The sequence below is a fragment of the Pteropus alecto genome, unplaced genomic scaffold, assembly GCF_000325575.1.
Source record: "Pteropus alecto unplaced genomic scaffold, ASM32557v1 scaffold20, whole genome shotgun sequence".
NCBI lineage: Eukaryota > Metazoa > Chordata > Mammalia > Chiroptera > Pteropodidae > Pteropus > Pteropus alecto.
The window spans coordinates 29,839,097-29,865,538 of NW_006436298.1; the positions used below are offsets into that span (position 1 = coordinate 29,839,097).

The following is a 26,442-nucleotide window of genomic DNA, read 5'->3' on the forward strand; positions in this document are numbered from 1 at the left end:
TTCTTTTAACGGTGACACAGTTCAGCTTTAATGATAAACTTCTTTAATAGTTCCTGAAATGTGTTAATTTATTTATTAATTTTGTCATTTAATTTTTTCAAGTCATGGTAAAGAATATCAACCAAGGTGAATATCAAAATGTGATTAATTTGATTCTTTCAGTGCAAAGATATAATGTAAAACCGAGACAATTTTCATTGCACATTGACCCTTTTGCTTGGATGGACATGGTATGAGGGAAAAAATACTCTCTCCTGATATAGTTACTTAAAATAAAAAATTATAAAACCCGACATACAGTAATTAATAAGTAATCAGTAAGTGCCAGGTAGTGTGCTAGGTGAGCACATTGCAGAATCCCGTTGCTCCAATTCTTAAAATCTTCCAATGGCTTCTTTACAGACAGAGAATAAAAGCCAGATTCTTAACACACTCTTCATGGCATGGACAATCTCCAGCTTCATGGCCACTTCATCCTTCCTGGACCACAGTAGATAAAACAGCTACCTATTATCACTTATCCCATTGAGTTCACTGTGTGACATTAACTTGATTATATATTTGGTGTTTTGTTTTTCTCTGTCTCTCCTACCTAGTTTCCCATTAGAGCATAAGCACCATGAAAGCAGGATATTTGAATGTATATATTTTTACTGTATCCACAGCATATAGAACAGTGCCTGATTATCACAATTGTTCAATAAATATTAATCGAATGGATGGAAGATTATCCTTTTCTCAGAATAACCTTTTTAGATAGGTATGATGTTTTTTATACATATGGGAAATATTTCCTAAAATCAATTAAGCTAATTAGGTGAGTCTCTGGAGTTTAGAATTCATTTGGTATGAATGAATGTTATACTTTCCACCATTCTTTTTTTGATCAATAGAGATATTTACATAATTCTGGGTGAAGTCATTTTGAAAGTACTACAGACTAGGCGTATTTACTGAATCTCATGCAGTACATTTAGAAAACTTTGTTCTCAAAAATAAAATTTTTAAAAATTAATTTTAAAATAATATTCAACTATCTGTATTTAAAAGCATAGACAAAAATTAAGATAAAACTGTGGTTATTATTATTACTTTCTCCCATCTCTTTAAAACTCATTTGAAATTTAAAAAAAAGAACTCACTGAAATTATTATGAAAATAACACCTCATTGAAATTGATTTAGGGGATTAGATAGAGATCCCTTTGTAAAATGACAAAAGCAAACAAAAAAACTCAGCTGATTAAATATAAAATTTTTATCATTGAATTTATTTCTGTAAACCTTTGTTTAAATAAAGCTCAATACTGTATTATACAGGGAAATTTCCTTTGTTTTATTAGCAAAGTATTAAATATGATTTGTTATACTTTCTAAACTTCATAGTAAATAAAAATGCATATTTTGTTAGATAAGATACCTGTTATATATTTCTATATGAAGTTACCTTTGCTTTTCTCACGAGAATTAGAGCTAAAAAAAAATTTCCTTAAAAAAATAATTCCATTCGCTATTATTTATTAGCGCACTTCGCTTCTTAATTTTTGTGTAAATCTATCAATCTTACACATACACATGCAATATTTATTTCTATTAAAACTCGCTCTCAAATTTGAGATTCGAAGTTTTATAATTAGAATAAAATGCAAAGTAGAAAGAATTTAAAATATACAGAAATAGAAGAAATGAGTAAGTATGAGTCTTTATGGTGAGAAATCAGCAAGTTCAACAGAGATGAGAATTTGGAGGAATAACTTGAATTTTTACCTTCTACTTGGGGAAGGCAAAAAAAGAAAGAAGAGAGAGCATTTGTAAGAGGTCTCTGAAGTGTCTTTGGCAGATAGAAATACTCAGAGGCTTGCCACTGAAGTTAGGATGGGAACAGAATGAGCATCAGGTTTCTATTCAGAAAGTAGGAGTGAGCGAGACTTAGAAAATAAACAAGGTTATGTCTATACATAAATCTGAGACATTACAGACTCTAAAAATGGCCATACCTTGAAATCCCAAATAATGAACTCCTTCAGTTTTCGAAAAGTAGAAAAGCTAGCTGTTTGGATCTCATGGAATCATTTTGTTTGTCAACTTTTCTGGATGTTTCAACAATATAGAAAATGCATAGAGAGTAGCAACAATTTCTTCTGTGAGATTTTAACTAGTGTCTAATATGCCTACAGGAAAACAGATAACTGGTCAGTATGATAAATCAAGAAAAAAACTGCATGAAATGATAGTTTTGTTGTTGAAGTTGTGATACATTGGAGATTAAATGAATTTATAAGTATAAAAGTACTCCGTAAATTATAAAGAACCATACAAATGAAATACAGAGGGTTTTTTTTAGTGCTGAGTTATAATCATTTAAAATTTATTATTTTGAAATCCATTTTTCATCTTTTTACATATAAGATGTGTATTGTGTATATGTGCGTGTGTTTTTCAGATAATCACAAGGATTGTTCTGGTGTGTCTTTACACCTCACACACCTGCCGTAAGTACTTCCGGTTTTCCTGAATGGCAACCTTAAGATTTTTGAGAACTTAAAAGTGTGAAATATATTAGTCATCTATTGTTGTATAACAAATTAATCTAAACTTAGTAGTTTAAAACAACAAATACTGATTGTCTCCTTTGGATTAGGAATCGGCACAACTTAGATGGGTGCTGTGGCTGGTGTTCTCAATTTTGGCCAAAGTTTCAGTCATCTGGGGGCTCGACCGGGGAAGAGCCACTTCCAAGATCACTCACATGGCCACCGACAGGATTCAGTTCCTCTCTGGCTGTTGGCTAGACGACTCCCTCATTTCCTGGCTATGTGGGCTCTAAACAGGGCAGCTCACAACATGGCACCTGGCTTCTGTTGCAGCTGTTAGGGGAGGATGCAAGAAAGGGGGTGGGGTGTAAGATGGAAGCCAAAGTCTTTTTTGTAGTCTAATCTCAGGAGTTACTAAATAATATATGTCCGATAGGTGAAGAAAATCATTGCCACAAATTTTCATACTCCTATGGGAAAAAAAAAAAAAATGAAACCATTTTGCTATATTCTGTTAGAAATAACAAATTCCCAGATCCAGTTACTAGGTCCAACCTATACTCAAGGGAAGAGAATTAGACAAGGTCATGAATGTCAGAGCTAGGAATTACTGGGAGCTATATTAGTCAGGGTTCTCCAGAGAAAATGGACTGGTAGAATGTTTACACATATACATATGCATGAGAGAGAGAGGGGGTGGGTGCTGAGATTTACTCTAAGGAATTGGCTCACAGGATTGTGGGGGCTGGCAAGTCTGAAATCTGAAAGACAGGCTGGCAGGCTGGAAATGCTGGCAGGAGTCTGCAGTGCAGTCTTGGGTCCAAAGGCAGTCTGGAGGCGGAATTCCTTCCTCTTCAGGGCACTTAAGTCTTTTCTCTTAAGAGACCCACCCACATTATGGACAGTAATCTACTTTACTCAAAGTCTATGATTTAAGTATTAATTATATCTAAAAAATACCTTCACGGAAACATTTAAACTATTATTTGACCAAACAAGTGGCACTATAGCCTAGCCAAGCTGACACATACAATTAACCATCACAAGAGCCATTTAGATACTGTTTTCTACATTCACCATTCCATAAAAATGTGTATTTAGCTATTTGCCCCCCAAAATAAATTATTTTTAAGAAAAAAAATATATTCTACCTTTTTTCCTTATTATTTTGTTATAATTTTCACATGAATCATATTTGATAGACCAATGTATTGGAGAATATCTTATTTTTCCAAAGCAATAGTTTTGATTTTTCAAAAAATTGAGATAAATATTACTGTTTTCTGCAGACAGCCTTTAATTGCTGGCATGTACCTTATGATGTCTGTTGATACTGTTATACCAGCAGGAGAGAAAGGTAAGTAGTGATCTTTTAGTATTTCCTATTACCTCATTACCTAATCTACAAATGGATTTGCAGTATTTTTTTTTATAAACTTTTGAAATGACCAATATTTTTGAGTCCCTGAAAAATAAACCAATTCTTTATTATCCTTGCATTTAAAATAGATTTTTATATTATTTCAAGCCTGTAGTTTATTATTTTCCATTTTTTTATTGACATGCTAAGAATTGAGGCCCATGGATAAGTAGTGGTTTATATAAATTAAAGAATAAAGCTTTGAACATTTTACAAATTAATCATCTATTCTTTAGATGCCAAAGACAAACTTCATAACACTGTGTCATAAACTACTAGTAGCAGAGAATATCAGGTTCAAAATCAAGAAGCTAGCAAATCCAACATGGACTCAATCTTTGAACTTAGGTATACTGGGTTTATTTCCCCATTTATAAAATATGGTAATAATAGCTGATTCTCCTAAACTTACAAAAAGCTATTGGAATAAATATAATATTATTTATCATTGTCTAATGAAAGTGCCATATTAAATATTTTTCATTCTTTTTTATTGGGAATTTTTTAAAGTTAATGATAAGTATGGTCTCATTGTAACTGTTCATTCACTTATTATAAAAGACTTTTATTGAATACCTACTATATATTAGAACTATAAGGTAGGAAAAGTATATAAAATGATCCCTTCTCAACAGAAACTGTGAATCTAGTTTATATTAGGTGTTTGCTCTCATTTTTTCAAAAATCCTTCTGTTTTAAAAATAAAAACAACTTTAAAGCTTTTTTCAACTGTATAAATTTCATGACAAATTAAGCCAATGTTTTCACTGAGAGGGTATTTTGATTGGGCCCTAGTCATTTTGTTTATGAATGAAATAAAATGTGAGGGCAAGGGGACCTTAACTTGTATTAGTAAAGTGGCTGGCATAGTGCTTACCATCTGCCGAGTATGTGAGTGCGTGTTTACTTCATAAGAAACCCCCATGCCTAGGAGATTGTGAATACCTTATACATACTTTTAGATAAGGATAATGTTATGTTTTAGTTGAACAGTGACTTTTTTCTGTGTTTTCATTTCTAACAGTGGTGAATTCTGACATTTCATGTCATTATAAAAAGTATCCAATGCATGTCTTTGCCTATAGAGTTCACACTCATCATTTAGGTAAGAACTTTAAACTACATGTTAAATTGTAAATATTTACCATTGTTCTTGCTAATGCTAAAAATGTAAAATGTAATTTATGTTTGACATTAAATCTGTTTCAGTGAAAGAGATTTTGCTCAATACTTTGAAATTCTGTTATGTTTTTTCATCATATAATTTTCATTAAAATACCTAGCATTTAGGGTTTTGAAAAGATTCAGATTTTATTTTGAAATAGAAAAGTAAATAGTGCATTTTATTTTTCTAATACCTTATTATATGATTATAATTTGTGTTCATTACAGGTAAGGTAGTAAGTGGATACAGAGTGAGAAATGGGCAGTGGACACTGATTGGACGCCAGAGCCCCCAGCTGCCACAGGTGTATAGAATCTTAATTTTGAGAGAAAAAAATATTAATCATCAGATAGTAATTTTAAAAACCCTCATGTAACCCTTGTGAATTTCTCTAGAATCTAAACATTTCTAAATCTATATTTACTGTATTATCTAAGCTGTGTATAACCTTCTTTTTTACAACTTCCAACTTGGTGGTTTCCTTGTCAGTTATCTTAATATTACTAAATATGGTGGTGGTGGTGTGTGTCTTCCTCCTTTCAACCTTGGGTGGTCCAGGCCTCACGTTATCAAAGTATGTGATTCTGGGTTTTATTGGTAATTTTAATTAATCTTGGTGTTCGTCTTCTTGGCAGGCTTTCTACCCTGTAGAATACCCAGTAGATGTTAGTTTTGGTGACATATTGGCAGCAAGATGTGTATTCACTGGTGAAGGAAGGACAGAAGCCACACGCATTGGGTAAGATTCCATAAATTTCACTATTTAAAAAGATTTTTGAGGAAGGAGGCGTAATTAATTATAGGTAATAGTTATCATCACGATTAAATTGCACATTTTTTTCCTGTCACGAACAACTATAACAAACTATAGCATTTATCATTTTAAAACTGATTGATTTGGATAAATTATAAAACGTGCTTATTTTTTCATGCTTCTTTCCTGCTTATCTGAGACGTCAATATCATCCTTCTACATTTATGAAAAAAGTATATATTACTTCCTCAGATTCATCTTAATAATGAAAAATATAATGATTATGAAGATTTTTTTCCCTCATGTCCTTTACCCTGTGTTCAAACTTAGACAACTGTATGGGCTCCACATTTGGGAGTACACAGTAATTACGCAGAACTATGATTTTTTTCTACCTATTTAGTCAGTGTTTTCTAGTTGTTAAGTCTACCAAGTGAGAATAATATGCAGCACTTTGCAATATAGAATGTTAGACTTTTAAATAATTTTCAGAATACCTAGCCTCTTTGGAATATTTAATAACACTAAGTAAAATTTTCAAAGCACTGTGAACTCTTTCAAAAAAGGTTTGCCTAAATTAAAAGTGAAATAGAAAGCCCCTTATCATTTTTTTGTTGCTATTAGGAAAGAACCAACGAGCCTCTTTTTCATGTTAAACTAGGTTATAAATATTTACTGATGCCACCTGGAAGCTGGAATTTTAAACAATTTATCTTTCGATCAAAGAGAAGTTAAAGAAAGTAGGCATCTGAAAAGATGCATTAAATGCACTGAAGATGATTCTTAGTGATGACAACACTAAGTGTTAGTTGTCAGGGGGAAACGAAAAGGTCCTGATGCAGGTAAAAGAAAAAAGAAAAGGCATATGAGATGCTGAAATAGGATTTTTTATGTTACTCTAAAAGGGTTTGTATATTAATGAGCATCAATTTTTAAGGCTAAAGATAGAACAGATTTTAAAAGTTACTAATCTTTATTAAACAAGAAGCTTCTAACACCTTTGCTTTGGGATAAGTTTGATAAATTTAGGAAAGAGACTTGGGGACAGCGATTTGTAGGAAAGAGTCTGACAGTTCACTTCTTAACATTCTTTAAATACGTGAAATAATACGTGATTCAGAGGGTACTGATCAGCTGTTCTCCGATATATGTTAGTGTAGAGCCCCAGGAACTGTACTTAAATGACATCGATTATTTTATTAACTTTTGTAATAGGTAAACAAAATAGTAAAAAAAAAATACCTTTCAACACATTCTGTGTGTCAGTTTACAATTTTATGTGTGGAATAAGTAGAATTTTTGCTTAGAAGGCCCTTTATAATTTGGGCGGGGGGGCTTGAAACTTTGGTCAGATTCTATCATTTCAGTATCCTCTGTGAGGCAATACCAACCATAGAGATTAATGACTTGTGCTAGTAGCAGAAAGAGAAGCCTCTTTCAGTTTTATGAGTTCAGAATAATTCTAAGTCATTTTTAAAATGCATTTTGCTTTAAAATAATACCCTAAAATGACCATACTAACCAATTTTTTGTAAATCTTATATGGGCTAAAGGAAATGTTATTTTATAGTACAAATGAAACAGAAATTAGAGGAGATTAAGTTATCGGGTAAGTACATAACCTAAATATTTAATTTATATTACAGAAGCAATTTTCTTCCAGTGGAATGATAAACTAACAAGACAAGTCTGAATAAATTTAAATATAAGTAAAAGTTCTCATAACAATGTCTAACATTTCTATAGCACTTAATATGCTTTTTAGTTTTACAAAGCGGCAGTGCATCTTTGCTTTGTAAAGTAATGGATACCACTTCCATATGGTACTATAGAATCACAGTTAAGAATGTAACCATTAAAAAAAAAAACTAGTATTTTATGATGTCTATTAAATTAAATGATACTATGTGAATCTTCTCCCTCTTCTCCCTTCCCACCTATTCTTCAACGCATGTACACAAATGCACGTTCCTACTGAGCATGGGTTAGAGCCCTGCGCATGAAGCTGACTTAGATATAAATCCCACGAATCCAAAGGTGCTACGGGGGCAGCATAGAGAACTGGGAGAACTGTCAGTTTTAAGTTTTTGACTTTCTTATGCTGCAGCCACCTGGAAATTAGGTTTTACAGGAAAATGGTACCATCGGTGGCCTACTAGGAAGATTTTCAGAGTGATTCTTCTATCCAATCCAAGCTAATCTCTGTATTAAACTGGAAAGTTTAGGACTGAAGAAAACTTCACTTGGATAGAACTAATAAAGTAGTTAACTAATAAAAAGCACTTTAAAAATTAGGGACTGATTTTCCGATGCCAGAGATTCATCTTAAAATACAGCCATTATAAAATAGATGTATTTAAGACAAAACATATTAATAAATGTACTTAATGGTAACATTTTTTATCCAGACATATTATATTTCTTTAATACTTTTTCTTTAATATATTAATTTATAGGAAATTAATAGTAAATATGAATAATATATCTTAGATAAAATTATACCAATGTTTATACTGACAACATAGTATTGATTAATCTATGAAGAAGCAATATTTTGTTCCTGACTGCATTACATATTTTACATTCAACATGACACTTATCTAAATTTATTTTAAATGTTTAGTCAACTTTAAACAAACAAAACAGAATTTAAGTCAGCTGATTAAGCTAATTAAGTATGCTATATATGCTAAAATTTTAAATTAATTATCGAGAGTTGGTAGATAATATTTACCTATTTGGTCAATTTTGTCAGTCGTATTGTTCATTTGGAACGAGTTATTTCGTGTACATATAAGAATGTCTAATGAATATTCATAGATTCTAAGCACAGCACTTTACTCAACATTTAAAAATGTATTATATGCAAAGATTAAGTTATGTGATCAATAACTGCTTAATTATAAGTTCAAAAGCACCATGAACTCTCCTGAGTCAATTAAAAATTTTATAAAATAACTTCTTTAAAGTTTTCATATTTCTTTCCAGAATTAGTTTTAACCATCATTGGTTATTTTCAGGCCTCATATCTATTGAGGCTTGAAAATAAGGGACAGAGGCTGGGGTGAGGGAATCTTCAAAGTCAGAGTACCACTGTCTGAAACATAGTCACGATGTACAATATTTGGGTTTTTTTAAATGATACATTTCAGAATACTTGGTACATTCTTGTTTCTATTATGTATCTTTATAATATGAAATAGTTCATTTTAATAAAAACCCTCATAGAACATGGATGGATGGATGGATGGATCCATTAGATAGATGATAGATAATAGATAGATAGATAGATAGATAGATAGATAGATAGATAGATAGGTAAAATACTGAAAGTTTGGATACATCTATAGATATATCGAGAGATAGACGGAAAAATAAATCAGATAAAATTGAAAGTTTGTCTGGCTAAAGTCAAGTTATTTTGTTTTGTTTTGTTTTGTTTTGTTTTGTTTGAGTGAAAGATGAATGTGAAAATAGGCAAGCTGGGTTTTGAGATTAAGGAAGATTTGAGTCCTAACGTGTTTAAGATATGATAGTTCTCTGTCTAGGAGCTCAGAGTTACCTTGACTACAAGTTTAATTACAGATGGAAAGGAATAAAATGACTTTTTTTCTTCAACTCTCTAATGAAATTTTCTTCGTGATAGCAAAGATTCTCAAATTATTTGATCAGCTCAATTTTGTATCATAGAACCAGTACCTTAAATGAACTACTTTGGTGAGTTGATTAGGCTGTCCCAATAAATCACATGTTTAGAGTAAACATAGTCCTGATGTTCCCAAACAGACAAAATATATACGTATCTGTTCATAGATTAGTTGCAAGTTTCATTTTATTATATAAATTTATTAATTTTTTCCTTTCATTAATTTAAGAAGCTTATATTATTTTGCTTTCCCTCTTTGCTAAATGATTCAAGGTTTCCTAAACTAGAGCCATAATTCCTTTAAATTTAAATTCCTTTTCCCTCATTTCTCTCTCTTTTGATCTGTACTTTTTTCCTCATTTTGAACAAGAGGAGGGAGGATAATACGATGGGAGGCTACTACTTTGGCACTGGCCATTCCTTTTATAGCATGTAATTTTCTGACCAACTCCAAGACTTAAAACGTAATTCTTAGGAATGGCGTTTTGACACCTAAATATATGTGTATTGAACAAGTGTTTGTTTGGGATTACACTTCAACATTTGCTTGTATATATTTCATGGGAGAGACAATCACACTGACAGACATCAGATTCAGAGAATGAGAAGGCAGATGATTTTTACGCATAAACAGAGCTTTTCATGGCAGGGGCTCATTCCTATGTTCTCTCAGGGGCTCTACATTTTCAGAGCTGAGAGAAACCATATCCCTATTTGGAAAAGGTTTTTATTTTGTTCCTTCTCTTGCTGATGTCATTACTGTTGCTATGGAGAGAAAGTGAGTGCTGCATGACAATGCTGGAAAAATCAACACTGACGTATTTCTGTACAGCGAATAGTCCACTTCATGGCTTGGTTTTTTGTTTTTTGGGGTTTTTTGTTGTTGTTGTTGTTTTGTTTTTGGTATAGGCTTGCTAAAAATTGTCAGAATTATACCAAAAAGGAAATGTTCCTTTGTGCAAATTACCTTGATATATGTAAGTTTTGTGAAGGTGTACCTAAATAATTCCTTTCTAATAATAGCGAAGAGAATGAAATAGTAACCCATAGTAACCCATGTGAATTGAGAAACAAAAAAAAATGTTATCAACTATTGTGCATTATTTGTTATTGGGAACTTTTTTCTTGGAAATGTCCATTCCACTGTTGTAAAATCTATTTTTATCATTGAGTCATTCTGTTGTACAGCACAATCTCCTTCAGGTCTGAGCCTTTAATGGAGATTAGGGCTGATTTCCTTTTACATCATTCCTGAGGCACTCTTTTCTTCTCTGCTGCAGAAGCCAAGGTGCCAAGTCAGAAAACAGGGATACATTTATGATGTCTTATTATCGACACATGATTATTGATTCATCTGACCATGAGAAAAGAGGCAGTAACTAAAACAAGATCTCAGACTCTGAGGGTTAAATGGAAAAAGCTATTTTTAAAGACTCGTAAATAATATATGATATTTCCATTGACGTGTACTGAATTTTACTATTACTAAGTGAATAATTAAGATTTTCCATGAGAAGAGTACTTTGCCCAGTCTATGAGTTTTAGCAAATGGAAGAAGGACTAAGAAATAAAAAGGATTTAGAAGAAAAAGGACAGTATCTCATTGCTACTTCAATGCCATTTGTATCTGCAGTATTTGGTGATATCCATGAAGTAACTGCAAATAGATACTTCATTAAGTGAAAATACACCTTTGACAATGTGCTTTTGATGTTGAAAGCTGGGGGTGGATTTTAATGAAAGCTGTAAAATAAATGCACAGTATTTCCACCTTTGAATCCATTGCTGGCAGATTTACTGGTTGTATTTTTCTTTCATTAAAAATGTGTTTTATGTGAGTGGCTGATTTGTTGCATCTACTTTTTTTTGTCTGCAGTGGCACATCTAGTGATGAAATGTGCAACTTATACATTATGTATTACATGGAAGCCAAGCATGCAGTTTCTTTCATGACCTGTACACAAAATGTAGCTCCGGATATGTTCAGAAACATACCACCAGAGGCCAATATTCCAATTCCTGTGAAGTCTGATATGGTTATGATGCATGGACATCACAAAGGTAAAATTGGTGTGTAATTTAAAGTAACATATGATTTTGTATTTTATATTTCTTTATGTCTCACTTGACTATCTGGCTAATATTTAAAATCATCCTTCTTCTGTCAAAGAATCACACATGCCCACGTAATCCAATTTCTTCTTTTCTTTTTCCTTCTTTTATGCCCTACCTTCCCTCCTGACATGCCCCATCAAAACAGTGAAAAATCTTAATTAGTGATCAAGAGATTAGTTTGGGGACCAATTCCATAATGTAGATCTTTCTCTCTTTAATTCGTGTTTTCTAGTTTCTCCATTTCATTCCTCCTATAACCAGTTTATGAATTTATATACCATGTTCTAAAGAATGCTATAATTTGCCAGTGAAAATGGTTATCATCTCTAGTCGTACCCTAAATCATCTGTTTAAAGGGCCTCTTTAAGCACAGAACAATTCTCAATTTATGAAGTATTACGAGTCTTGGCCTTTTTAATCTCATTATCAGAATCGTTTTTTAACTTAGTGTTCATCTGCAAAACAGTCATATTGATTGTCATTTCTTTAGTTTAAAATTGCAAAACCCACACCTTGTTTTATTGAATGAAGTATGCTGAAACTTTACGCAGTTTTGTAAGTTCAATGTTAAAATGCCAGAACAACTTTCTATTCTATTCTTTCTAGTAGAAATTTATGAAAGAAGTTAACATAGCAATCAGATCGTTTATTAAGATCCTAATATGTTTATAGAATGTATCTTAAAATAGCCTTAAAATATTACTAAATGCAGTTTTTAAAAAAACCAATATGAGCAGTTTTGTTATTGCATGTTTAAAATTCTGTATAATGTATATATTACTGAGAGTAGTTGATCTAGTCAGAAATCTAGTAATTGGTGGTTATGGCATAGTTTTGTTTTTTGTGTGTGCGAATTAGCGCACTTCTACCATATAAATTATTACTACTGTTTTTTCTATCAAACATAAGATCCTAAATAATATCTTTATGTTGATGGCATATTTCCAATAAATGATTTAAAGTATGTAATATATACTGCAGATTTATGCTCAGCTTCTTTTATCCTTTGCAGAAACAGAGAACAAAGATAAGATGTCTTTACTCCAGCAGCCAAAACGAGCAGAAGAAGAAGTGTTAGAACAGGGTATGTATGCTTACTTCTGTAACTAGGCCTACAAAATATTTATTATTTAAATAGGCAACCAAATTTTAAAGTTTTTGAGATATTTTAGGTCTTTGTTTATCAGCCTCCAACCCTATGTACTGTTGTTTTTATATAATACATGTCATGAGAAAATGGTTAATTGTTGCAATTTAGTTTTGCACATAAAATTCATTAGTGTAATTTAGTTCCATTAGATTTTCTGTCTTTGTTTTAGTTTATTTAATATTATAACTTTTATATATAGTGCAAATATAATCATTGGAAATAATTAGTGGGCTGCTTTTGAAATCTAAAGACCTTTACCATTTAAATGTCTATGTATTTATTATGGTGTGTTTATTAACTATATATGAGGTTCAAGAAAAAAGAAATTAAGAATTAAATTCCTTGCCTCCTTAAGTCAGTCTTCTCTGCCTTCAGGAGATAGGAGGGGTTCTTGCTCTATTCATTTGTAGTTGTGTGTTAAGTTGCCATCTAATAAGTTAAGAAAGCATCATTCTTCCTCTGTTCTATTTATTTGAAGTAACAGTACTTGATGCTTGTATGTCAGATATTGCATGTGCTGGCACTGAAAAATTGTTCTCCCAAATCTTGGTTATTGCCAGTTGTTTGGAAGATTGTTTGTGTTAGGTGTTAGAGTATGTCATCAAGTCATTTTTTGCCTAGATATGATGTATTTTAAAACATTAGTTTAATGCTAATGCAAACACACTTCTCCCGTCAACATAAAATGTACATGAAACGGGATTTTTCTTTTAGCAACATTTAGAAGTTTCTGACTTTTTGGATATGGTAAACCACTATTGGAATTCTTCAAAATGTATTCTGTTGGGTCAAAGATATCACTCTTGCACTAATAGTATTTGCAAAATTAAAGAGTCCAGACTTTTTTAAAGGAAAAAATGTACTTTGAAAGGGGTATAGGGTGAAGCGTAATATAAAGTTTTTAAATGATGTAAAGTGTGTTCCATGACATCTCATTCTAACAAATGGCCTTTAAAAATACACAACTTAGCTCAAAGTTCTTTCTATTTTTACATTAAATCAGAAAAGGGAGATGATTTTATATGAAATAATTTATACTAAATTATTATACTAAACTATTGAATATGATTTAAAATAGCTAAATTTATCAATCCTGTGTATATATTTGTAAGGAAATTAGTAATTGTAGCCTAAATATAGTAGTATTAACAGTATTTACTATAATTGTACTGAAATTTGATCAAACTTAAAATGAATTATTTTGACATTGTACATACTGTTTGAAATGTATGTCTGAAATAATTCGTGTCGTCTTAGAATACATTTCCAAATACCGACATATGTGCTACAGTATGGAATGAGACCACCATTTAGTAGATGTATCTTATGAAATAATAAGTTCCTGTGGAAACTGAGGATGGACTGTGATTTCCTTCTGAAATTAGTTGAGTTGATCAAGGAAGACATTGAAACTTCTGTAAGATTGGAAACCCAAGAGGAACATTAAATGTTAGATTTAATCTGTTCTTTTCAAATAATAGGATTTAGGGAGTGTCATATATGCCTACAAACCAAATCTTTTAAAACACTTTCATATTTTACTGTTCATTCATTTACTCTTTTTTTTGTTTAATAGTATATATATCTATATAGATACGGATATAGATATAGATATAGACATAGATATAGATGTAGATATAGATATAGATATAGATATAGCATTAAGAAGTTTAAATATACCCAAAGCTTTATTGATTCTAGAAATGAATTATATGAATACATATGAAATGGTTTTTCTGTAGTTACTGTTTTCTTCTACTTATGAATAACAATGCTGAAAAGTAATTTTAATTAAGAACAAAGAAAGCAATATTCTGACTCAATTTTCATGCTGAAGAAAGTAGGGTATGGTATTCATATGTTGAAATTAGTGGGTCCATGAGAATGTCACCTCCCAGATAGACAAATACCTGACTAAAAGCCAATTCAATGGCCAGCATAGCCTGTGTATTATTCGACTGGTTGTTGGGGGCCCCCAGTCTAGAATTTAATTAGAAATATAGATATATACCAAATACATATTTGCACATATAGTCCATTTGATTCACTAATGAGCTCAATCTATCTCCTTGCAGTACACAGGGCAAATCTACTTATTACTGAGAGTATCCCATTCTTCTCAGAGATGTTTGTTTACACAAATGTCTATTTGTATTCATTCCCTAGGGAGTTAAATTGACCAAATAGCTAATAGGGGAGCTCTAATTATTGAAATAAATTTTGCCATGTATGCTAACTTTTAAACTAAGCCCTCAAACTTAACCCTTTACCTTTTTTTGGTGTTCTGGCTAAAACAATTTATGTTCCAAGCACTCTTCCAGGTTGTAGTGATTCTTTAAATATTTTAAATCCTCAATAAACAAAAGGCCTGAAGTATTTCAGTTGTCCTAACCACAAACTAAGCAATAGTACCTTTGTTGGTCACACAGAAGATGTCGGACTCCCACTGGCAAAAGAACCATTGAGGGGCAGGAAGAAAAAGACCTAAAATGTCAGAGTACATGTACTCAAAGGCAAACTCGTACCCATCAGTGCCTAAATAATAGATATAGTTCTACAGGGAAAATACAATTTTTTTTCACTTCTTATCTTAATACATTGGAAAGGAGATAGGAAGAATAAACATTAAGATATGTAATAAAGGTTATATTGGAAAGAAGGGACAACCTTTATTAAGGTAATAAAAAATAGAGAAAGAATACTCATTTCACAGGCTGAAAAAAAGAAGTAGTAGGTACTTCCAACATGGATGGAAAGAAAGCAAACTCTTTTATTTGAAAGCAAACCCTAGTTTATTTTATTTGAAATTCTAATCACTAAAATTGCTAGCTATTAATATTTGCCAGAATAATAATTTTGATTGGAAATTAACTAGAGTTTGAAAGAGACATCTGAGTTGTGCAAATTTATGTAGCTCAACCTGTGCTTACTCACAAACACACTAAAATTCTGCAGTATCTTTGTCTACATCTGCTCCTTCTAGAAAAAAATTGGTTTAAGGCTGATGTATATCAGACTCTATCTCAAAAGATGTAATCATAGAGACACCAGAAGAATCTCATTATAGCTTTACCTATCAGATTGCCTGGATCATTCAGTACTGGGAAACATTTTAATGAGGCTTTAATTAAGTCTGCAGGGTTTTTTAAAAAATAATACTTGACTAATTTTTTAAATAATATTCATTATAGAAGGTATGGAAATTACAGAAACGTATGAAGAAGCAAATAAAAGTCATACGTAGTCCCCAGAAATATGGGTATATATATACATCTGTGTATGAAATATATATTACACATGTATGCACATTATTTTAACAGTATTTAAATCATAACATGGGCACAGTTTTGTATCCTTTTTAAAAGTATTATATCTTGAATATTTCCTCTAACTGTAAAAATTATTGGCAAGCACAATTTTTAATGGCTGCATAATATCCCTGCTTTGAAAATAGCCTATTTGATGTGGGTGAGCTTATCAGAGTTAATTATGCCTGCCTGCCTTCCTACAGAACAACACTAATGGATATTCAAAACAAACTGAATGTCACTAGCTTTATAAACATTGTAAGTGAAGAGTTACCTATGTATGTAATAAGTACAATAAGCTAAACAATAAAACCCAATTAGATAGTGATTCTGGGTGGAGGAAATGAATCCTAGGAGACTGTACAGAATGAGGATGGTGGCGCTGACATTTTCCAGAGCAGACTCGCGCACACATACATCTCTCACTTATATGTTATAGTTTGCACTTCTAGGGAACTAAAGCATGTTTTGTATGTTCTCTTTATTTTTTATGTATTATGATTTCCTATACGTGTTCACTGTGTCAAAGGTACAACCTGAGCTTTCTATGGACATTGTTTAGGCAACAAATATGAGCTGAAACAAAGAGGCTTACCAGCTGCAAGCAAGAATCTGTGTAACTACGTTTAGGAGTTCTAAATTTGAGTGGCTCTCTCCTTTAAAATTCAAAGTATAGATGTAGTACTGAAATTTATGTCCATTGTGTTCACATTTTGATGTCTTAAAAAAACTCAAGGCAGATTTGAAAGTCCAAATCTACAATACCAGCATGTCCTTGTTATTGTACATTATGCTCTGGACAGAATTTCTTTTTCTGCAGAAAGGGCCTTTAACATGTTTTATTTAGTTTGCTCCAAACTCTTCTCATTGTAGTCTTTGTGCCCTCATATAATCAATCTTTCTACTCAAAGGTCAGCATGAGCTACCATATTCCCAAGGCAGGGAGAATATGACAAAAACACAATTCGTAGAGGAAAGACTCTTCATGAACCCAGATAGTTAAAGGTCTTCAGATACCTTCTGTGAAACAGAATAATTTCACAGTGGTTTTATGCTAACAAAAATGAATTACCATCAACATGTTTTATCAAATAAGCAGAATCAAGGGAACAATGTTGCAAGTCAAAATGACAGTTGTTTACTGTAAAAGCTTGTTAAAATAAACCATTTATGAGAGCAGGAAACAAAGACTAGGCTTAGTAGCTAAAATCTCTATTTCTTTGCTTTGTTCAAAATAGGATACCCTCTTCATTCCCTAATAAAATATAGATGATTTTAGTAGCATCTTTTTAGCTAATTCCAAGCACTCTCAATGCCACTTTGCTGTTTTAAAGAAGATATATATTTTTTTTGTATTCCCAATCACTAAAACTTTATCTGTTTGTGATGATTTATGAGCAGCCCACAAGTCTTTATTTATTGAACTCATCTATCAAACACAATTCTAAATACCCCCCAAGGCCCTAGGAAGCTGAGTGGATGCTGTTTTGAATTGGTTTCCTAATAACAGAATAGGCAGATGTGAATGATCATTTATCACATGGTTGGGCTTTCTCATATAGATATGTGTTAAAAACAATTTCTGATTGTTTTTCAATCACATGAGTTTTATAAGAGGAAAACAAAGTTCACTTCATTCTTGATCCTGGAGCTGATTATCATAACCATGTATTTTATTTCTCTAAGGCTAGTAGGATAAATGTCGTGCATTAGTAATAAGTAAACAATCAATAAACAAAATAGACTTTAACCAGAAGAGAAAGTCAGCTATGACTGAGTCATAAAGCAAAACCTTAAAATCTGTAAAGAAACGCTTTTATTTTTTATTCCCTCTCATTAATCAGTTGTGTTGCAAGGTTGTAATCTCTTTAGCTTGGCTATTCAGCACATTACTTGGCTACATCGGCACATCTGCTGACCAACATCCTACATGCGCTCCTGGTACCATTAAAGTCACAGAGCAATAAGCAGTAACAAGAACTGTTTGTTTTAGGTAATGAAGTACTAGCAATTTGTGTGGGAAATGGGAGTTTTTACTCTGAAAGATTACCAAAAGGTTCCTGATCATTTTTAAAATAGAAATGCCTGCCACAATTAAGATCCTATGCTATCTAAAAGTAATGATTCTTTTTTTTTTCATCTGATAATCTTAAAGCATTTTGTTAAAAAAAAAAAAAAAACCCACATGGGGCAATTTTTCCAATATTTGTTTCCATCTATTTTAGTTTGCTCTCATCATATTTCTGTTACTGAAAATGAACCATACTGGTGGCAGGGAACAGGGTGTGATCCCTACTAAATAGAAAAATGCCCATTAAGGCATGAAGGAGTTAATGCAGGCACACAACTTACAAACTTGGAGTTTAATTGATATTGTTTTAGATTCCCTTATACTGTGCTGTGTTCCTTTTCCTTACACATTAGCTGCTACCACAGTTGCGTTTTCCAAATACCAAACCCACTCAGCCAAATTACTTAAAAGACCTAGAGCATTTCTGTATCTCATAAGACAAGAATCAAAGTTTGAGTGAGAAAAAGAAAGAAATAAGCCTTACTGCAGCCTAAAATCATCAAAGAAATATTTTTATCTCTCCTGATGCAGAGGTAGGGGTGACTTTTTAACATTATTATTAATTCCAGAATTATTTATTGAGTATCTACTATAATAGGAACAGTACTAATCATTGGAAATATGACAAGAAATGAGAGGTTTTTTTACATATATATAAAATCACACTTATCCCTTGCTACTTGTCTCTTCTCAGATAATTTAAATATACGAAAATATTTTTAGAACATTTTATAGAATTTGATGATACATATAAAATATATTGTCAGCGGTAAGCAAAAAGTACTGAAGAGAACAGAAAACTCTTCTACTTTCTTAAACCAAAGAAAACCAGTTACTACTATTCTTTAGGCCAGTTTCGTACATATCACTCACTATGTTGATTAACCCAAAACATAGTTTCATCACTGAGAAAGATACTGTGAAAAAGATAAAGTGTAGGGAGAAGATTAAGAGCTCAGTTTTAGACATGTTGAATTCAAGATTCCTATGAAGCAGACGTCCAAGTGGAAATTTTCAGAAGGCAATTGTATATACCAATTTGGTACTAGGAAAGCTCCAGATTTGAGACTCATTTGTCTGGAGGTAGCAGCTTAAGCCTTGTGAATGGCTAAGATCTCTTAGTAGGAAGAGGCCTTAGCCAGGGGGAAAAAGTATGCCAGGCATTGACCTCAGAAAACATCAGTATTTTCATATGTTGGGCAGAAGCGTAAAAGAAAGCAAAGATGACAGGCAGAGAAGATCTGGAAAGAACAATGTTATAAGGAGAGAGTTTCTGAAGGGACTTTGAACAGTGGTACATACCGCCAGTAGGTCGAGATGAAGAGAAAATACAGATACAATCTCCTTCAGCAAAGTTAGGGAACAAATCACTACAACAGCCATAGTGACTTGTTGAAGAGCTCTTAAGCAGCTCATTCAGAAGTCATATGGGGGATAAAGTAAGAAGTGGAAAGAGATACCTTTGATTTAGGTAAGGAAGAGGATGTGAGGAAGGATGACCTGCCCTGTTCAATAGGGTAGACACTAGCCACAAGTGGCTATTTAAATTCAAATATAAATTAGTTAAAAGTAAGTAAAAATAAAAATTAAGCTCCTCAGTCACACTAGCCACATTACAAGTACTTAATAGCCCCCATGTGTCTTAATGGCTAGCGTGTTGAGCAGCACAGGTGTAAAACATTGCTATTATCACAGAAAGCTCTTTTAGCCATATTGGAACTTGTTAAAAGAAGAGGGAGGATGGAAAAGCTTGAAAGACATACTGTGTCAGAGGAGGGTCTCTCCTCACCACCACAAACACTCAAGCACAAAACCAGCATGTGAGTCAAGTCTTTGGCAAAGATGCCGTATTGGAAAAGAAAAGAAGGCAGATAGGAAAGGCTCTAGGGTGTGCTGGGAGGGCTGGCATCCAGAACACAGGAGGAGAGAGAGTTCTTTCTCCAAAAATAGACACCACACACACACACACACACACACACACACACACACACACACACAGAGTCAGAGAGAGAGAGAGAAAATGCAGATACAAACTCCTTTAGCAAAGTTAGGGAACAAATCGCTACAGCAGCCGTAGTGACTTGCTGAGAAAATAGAGGGCTATAAACTTAATTTTTTTTTCCATTATGATAATTCAAATTCTTGAATATGTAATAAGAATTGATTCTTTAGATTTTAAGTAAACACTAGATTGAAGCAGATTCATATTGCAAGTCTTTCATTGGTAATTATAATAGGTACAATTTAGAAATACCTACTATATGACATATAGTGGGCTGAGCACTTTACATTAACAATCTTTAAATCCATAACATAATTCTTAAATGTAGTTTTAATTATCTTTATAAGGTTAAGTAACTTACTTAAAGGCATAGAATAGCTACTAAGCATCAGAGTTGAATTCGAACACTAGCGTGAAATACAGACCAGACATCGGGCAATAACAATACAGGGAAAGACCAGAGTGCTGTTGTTACATACAGTAGGGACCCCTAATTTCATTGTCAGGGAATCTTGGATATAAGTGACGCTTAAGTAAGATCTGAAAGTTGAGGAGCTAGTTGATTACTGGAGAATGTCCCAGGAAGAAGAAACAACATCTCTCTTAGAGTTGTTAGTCAAGGAATTGAAAATCCAACGTGACTGTAACTAAACTGAAAGAAAGAAAAGAATATTGAGAGTTGAGATTGGGGTAGAGACCATAAAATTGCCTCTGTTTATATTCTGTTCCATCCGTTATACTCAAGGTTAGATATATTTTCTAAATCAGGATCTTAATATGACTAAGAAAAATGGTTAACATTTCAGGATTCCATATATTTTATACACTAAAAGAGAAAAAAAAATACACACCTTTCTGGTTTGTGCATAAGAATGTAAGAGACAGCCATCTAGTGGTCTCTCTCCCATGTAATGAGCACTTATAGAGATGCAGTTCTGAAGCTATGTTCTCACAAAGCCGATGCTGCCAAGCCTATTATGTTGCTAAATTTTTGCTTTCCTAACTCAGTGATAATTGCAATAATTTCAAAGGAACCAAGTGCTCTGCATATGGCATTTTATCACAGCTTTTAGACTTTTACTGACAAACCTAAATGACTTTATGCATAGTTTTAAGCCTGTGCTCCACCAGTAATATTAGCCCAATGACAGATTCAAGTTTTAAAACTATGTTGATTCTCTGTCCCTTAAATAATTTTGTATTTTACTTTCTATATAAAGTGTTTATTGTACAACAGCATGTGAAACTATTTACATTTAGTATATGGGGCAGGAGAATTTAGTAGTAGGGGATTAATTTCTCTTCTGTGAGGCAGAATGCCAGTGTGGCCTAGCAGATTTGGTTGAATTGTAATTTGCTTTTTTCACTTTACTGATATTGGCCCTATTACTTGGTAATTATTTCCTGATTGAAAATTTCACCTGGGATAAGCAGCTTTCACAGGCAAGAATTGAAAAACCTACCCTGAAGCATTAAACCAAGACTATTTGTACACATGACAGGATCTCTTAGCATCATTTTGGAAAGACTTCATATCCCCTTGCACCAATCTCTTCATAATATAGTCCCTAGTGGAATGTGTCATGGCTAACCCGGTTATTATTTTCATTTCCTAATGATCATAAGAAAGATTTTATAAATGTTATCCAATGGTGTTGTAAATGTAATTAAAAAAGCAATAGGACTCCCTAGTCGTAGCAATTTTATTAGCAGCGCTTAGAATAGGGTAAGGAAAAGGAAGAGCTGTGGGTGACCTTCGGGTTTGACTTAGGAAAGCAAATTTGTGTTTCCATTGAGAACGTACCTATGTTTCCCAATCACACACTTGATGTAAATGGATTTGAAGCCATAGATGTAAATATGAGGATTAAAATGCTTCATGAACTTTCTGTAGTCATATTTTATGTCATAATATTTTATAATAAGGTTGTTTTCATGGATAAGTTTGTTTTCATGGAATTAGATTATCATATCTAAGTGATAGGAAGGAAGTATAGGAAGGTATAAAATACATTTTAGTGATGAGTCATTCCAATCATATTACTTTGTTAAAGTCTTCTCTTTTGTTTGAAACTAATTTTAAAAGTATTTTCTCACAAAATCATTTTTCTGGAATTTCTTCATTTATTGTTTAAAATGAACAACTGGAGCTACTTACAGTGGCACTGTGAACAAAATAACAATAAAACTTTGTTTTTTCCAATTGCCAAGTAAGTTCATATCTGTTAGATTTTTTTGTATTTTTTAGCAACTGCTTAAAAATATATATTTAATTTCTTATGAACTATACTTTAAAAAGCTTTTAAAGACAACTTCTAAGGGTTTATTTGCTTGTAAAGCTGTTTTCTGATGTACTGTTGATAATATTTTATTTTAGAAATCTGATGAACTCTAACTTCCAAATCAATCCAACTATACTGTGAAAATCATTTATTGAAACATGCCATGTGATCACATATGCATTATTTTGTTTCTATTAATATGCTAATAGAGGTTATCTAGTATGGTTGGCTCCTGGGATAACAGAAAGAAATAAGGTGAACATAAAATGAAATATGAAGCATATTATTTTTTCATTTTCTGGAAAATCATCTTTTTTTCCCTCCATGCTTGAAAGTTTGAGAGCAGCCCTCTCTTTCACTTATTTTTAATGCACAAAATTTTATAAATTATATGATCGTATCGCCTCTCTCCACCCCTTATCTCTTCTCTTTTTTCCACAGGTGATTTCTATTCACTGCTTTCCAAGCTGCTAGGAGAAAGGGAAGATGTTGTTCATGTGCATAAATATAATCCTACAGAAAAGTCAGAATCAGAGTCAGACCTGGTAGCTGAGATTGCAAACGTAGTCCAAAAGAAGGATCTTGGTCGATCTGATGCGAGAGAGAGTGCAGAACATGAGGAGAGGGGCAATGCTATTCTTGTTAGAGACAGAATTCACAAATTTCACAGACTACAATCTACTTTGAGGCCATCAGAGAGCAGAGTTTTCTCATTACAGCAGCCCTTACCTGGTGAAGGCATCTGGGAACCAGAACACACAGGAGGTGCGTTTAGGGCTTTTTTTAAAGAATAAAATGTGAAATGCTACAAGCCACATTAGCAAAATCTGAAGGGAATAAAAATTAATGGGTGAAAAAACTCATCAATAAAGGACTTATTAGAAAAAGTAGTACTCAGATTTAGTTAATCGGATATCATATTGTTTTGAGGAATATTTCTTTTTGTTTTGGTCCAATACTACATAAATTCAGTTTCCATTCAATTGGTGAACCAGAATTAGACCCCAAAATATTTGGATCATGTTGGGGATGGTGGCTTATAAAATTCAAGGTAACAAATTCTTATTATATCAGCATTCTCTATTTTTCTCAATGGAAAGAAACTGAAAATTCAAAACATGATTTATAAAGTCCCAGTGTACGAAATGTTCATACACCATCTTCTTTTAAGGTATTTAAATTCCTCTCAAAGGAATCTTATACTTCAAACAGTCTCATCCAATTGACTTCGAAAATGTAATCATTTATATGACTTCTATTTCTTAAGGTCTGTTATCATTTACTATCTTAATTGGAAAACTGAATAGTTATTTCTGAAGGGACCTCTAACAAGTGAATAACTATCAGATTTATCTTTATTTCTAACCATGGTTGACTCCCATAATTAGAGGACAATACCTTATTCCCTTCAGATTTCTGTACCAGCAAGCAATGGATACCTCATCTTTGTCTTTAATTGTGTTGTGGCCTCTGTGCTATTGATTGTGTTTCATGTTACTTGCTAATGTGGAAAGCCAGATAATATAGCATGTGGAGATAATCTCTAAAAAAGTAACGGATATTTGTGCATGGCAGCTGTCCATGCGTGGGCTGGAATGGCACAGGCTGCCAGCTTGATGTTTTCAAATACAGCTTTGCAGGAAGCCATAAATTATTCAACACCCAGCTGATTTTTATTTATAATCGAAAAAAATTAGCATGTAGTGCCTCTTGCTCACATGGAAGTTTCAAGTGTTGTTCATTGGGTTTGGTCTAATGGTCTCTATTTGATGTTAATTGAAACCCAGATTTTTACCTCTTCATATTTAAACGGCATTAGCTCTGCTCTAACTCTTTCTAAATTTACCTAATAAAACTGTTTCTGAAGAGGTTGTTCCTGGACCCCCTCACATCAGAATCTGGGGTGCTTATGAAAAATCTAGAGTCTGGAATCCTACCAAAGAACAAAGAGTATGGTACCAAGAAATCAGCAGTGTATCAAGCCCCTATCTATTTAATAAACAGACTGAAGTGTCTGTCTGAACCTCTGTTTAAGGACAGTAAACTGTATGTAACCCAAACAACATGGAAATATAAAAGGCAAAAGGACCTCTTTGGCAAGAATACAATTATATCAAGTGTGAAATGTTAGAGTTACAGCGTGCTTTATTCAATGACTTGTGCTTGTTTATTACTCTTGGATTTGAAATAATATTATGGTCTTTTATAGGCATCATAAGTGTCATGTAAAAATTATAGTTTGACTAAGACATTGTATTCCTGAAACCTACTTAATTTTTCTAAGAAAGAAGTGTTTAAAACACCCGAAATACATTTGCTTCCCAAATCTCTTCATACCTTTCAGGGTAGCCAAAATGTCAGTGCCCAGGAGAAAAATGTTTCTCCAGGATCTAGTTCAGGAAGTTTCTTTTCATTTTAAATACGTAGATGAATATCAATGAAGTCAATAAAACAATGAATTTTCTAGAATAATAGCATAGAGCCCAGATCCTAATTATAGGAAGGAAATGTACATGTGTTTCCTTTGTGAAATGATTTAGTGTTTTTTCACTACACTGACTTAAGAACTTTTTAAAAATTCAGTGCAAAATAGCAGAACTCATATTTAGGTAAGCTATTTCTAAGTCTTTTTCTTTTCAACTCTCACTGTTTACCATAACACAATGTAATATCTAACTTTAACTGAAGGTATTTGATTGCTTTGTATAAGCCAGAGGAAGACCTATCCTCAGGAAGCCTTCATCTGCAAAAAAAGAAAGTAGAAAGTCATTTGCATGTAATGCCCTAATAAAACATATTAGTAGTCTAATTCATGTATATTCCCCAAAGTATGAGCAAGGGGAATGAATTTAATAGATAACCTTCTATTGTTTCTCTCATACCCTTCCTTTATTCCAGGCAAAGCTGAGAATGGGACCCTAATGGTCCAGAGGAATTAACAGTCTCCCTAACAGTGCCTAATATGCTATAAGGGACTGTATTAGCTGCAAAGAAAATAGCTTTTCACATGAGAGTATTACTAATACAGAAATGTAAGGCTATTGTGTTGCTTAATGTTATCATTCATTTCATGTAGCTTTAACATCGATTATTAATTTTCAAATGCAGAAACAGAAGCCTAGAGAAGTTAACCTGTTTGAATGAGGTCACAGAGTCGGAATTTGAAACTTGGACTTTATGAATTCTAATGTCTACGTTCTAGGTCTGTACACTTCAGTACAGTTGTGCTCAGTCCAAGAGGGGCTACCTTGCTTGTCCAGTTCATATACGCCGCCCTGGTGTTTTGGACCCTCCCAGCCCAGAAGCTGAAACTTCCACTCAGAAACTTCCTGTTCTGATGTCCCCAGTGCATGGCACTAGCACAGCCTAATACAGTGGCATTTTTAGAAGCAGCGCTTTAGATTTCATTGACCAGCCCAGATTTTGGAACTGCAGTATGGTGATGGATCCCATACAGCTGATTGGAGGGTCCAAAGGTGAAATTATTGGATCAGCTCAAAAATTTGGATTTGACTGTGTATTGGCAGGCCCAGGACTACCTGAACGTTTCGAAAGCAACACTATTTTGTGGACCTTCAGGTTAATCTGAATTTCACTTGGTTCCACACCCTGGCAACTGCCTTAAAAGTTGAGTTTTCCACCTCATTATCAGTTGAGTATCGATGGGCACCAAGCTGCACGAAGAGCACAATAAAATGACATCTCCCAGTTTGTCAGAGCCGAGGAGGTCCTTATTAGCATTGCTAAGAACAAGATGGTTAAGTACTGTGTCTTCAGTGTGTCTCTTAAGAGCGCAACCATCCACGAACAGCATTTTTTTTTTTAGGTCTTGTCTTCATGACTTTGGGTGAGATTCAGAGTCTATTCTGAAAACTCTCCTTCCAATAATTGTGAAAACAGCACTGGAGGTAGAGAAGCTTCCTGGACAGACTCAGCTTGACTAAACTATAGGTTCTCTGGCTGTTGTTGGATAGAACATGCCTCACCTGGGAAAGA

The 26,442-nt window shown here is 33.1% G+C and overlaps 1 protein-coding gene across 14 annotated transcripts in view; it reads left to right on the forward strand.

Annotated features, from left to right (window-relative positions):
* PAM (peptidylglycine alpha-amidating monooxygenase) overlaps window positions 1–26,442 on the forward strand; it is a 143,700-nt gene that overhangs the window by 78,011 nt on the left and 39,247 nt on the right. For 7 of the 14 annotated variants that reach the window (XM_006913249.2, XM_015590487.1, XM_006913252.2 and 4 more), the window contains exons 7-14: window positions 2,443–2,491; window positions 3,823–3,890; window positions 4,978–5,058; window positions 5,346–5,422; window positions 5,754–5,857; window positions 11,395–11,588; window positions 12,646–12,717; window positions 22,888–23,211. In XM_006913249.2, the coding sequence (XP_006913311.1) occupies window positions 2,443–2,491; window positions 3,823–3,890; window positions 4,978–5,058; window positions 5,346–5,422; window positions 5,754–5,857; window positions 11,395–11,588; window positions 12,646–12,717; window positions 22,888–23,211 (969 nt within the window). The remainder of the gene's footprint in view (window positions 1–2,442; window positions 2,492–3,822; window positions 3,891–4,977; window positions 5,059–5,345; window positions 5,423–5,753; window positions 5,858–11,394; window positions 11,589–12,645; window positions 12,718–22,887; window positions 23,212–26,442) is intronic. The other 7 variants (XM_006913250.3, XM_006913251.3, XM_015590492.2 and 4 more) reach the window with 3 other exon arrangements.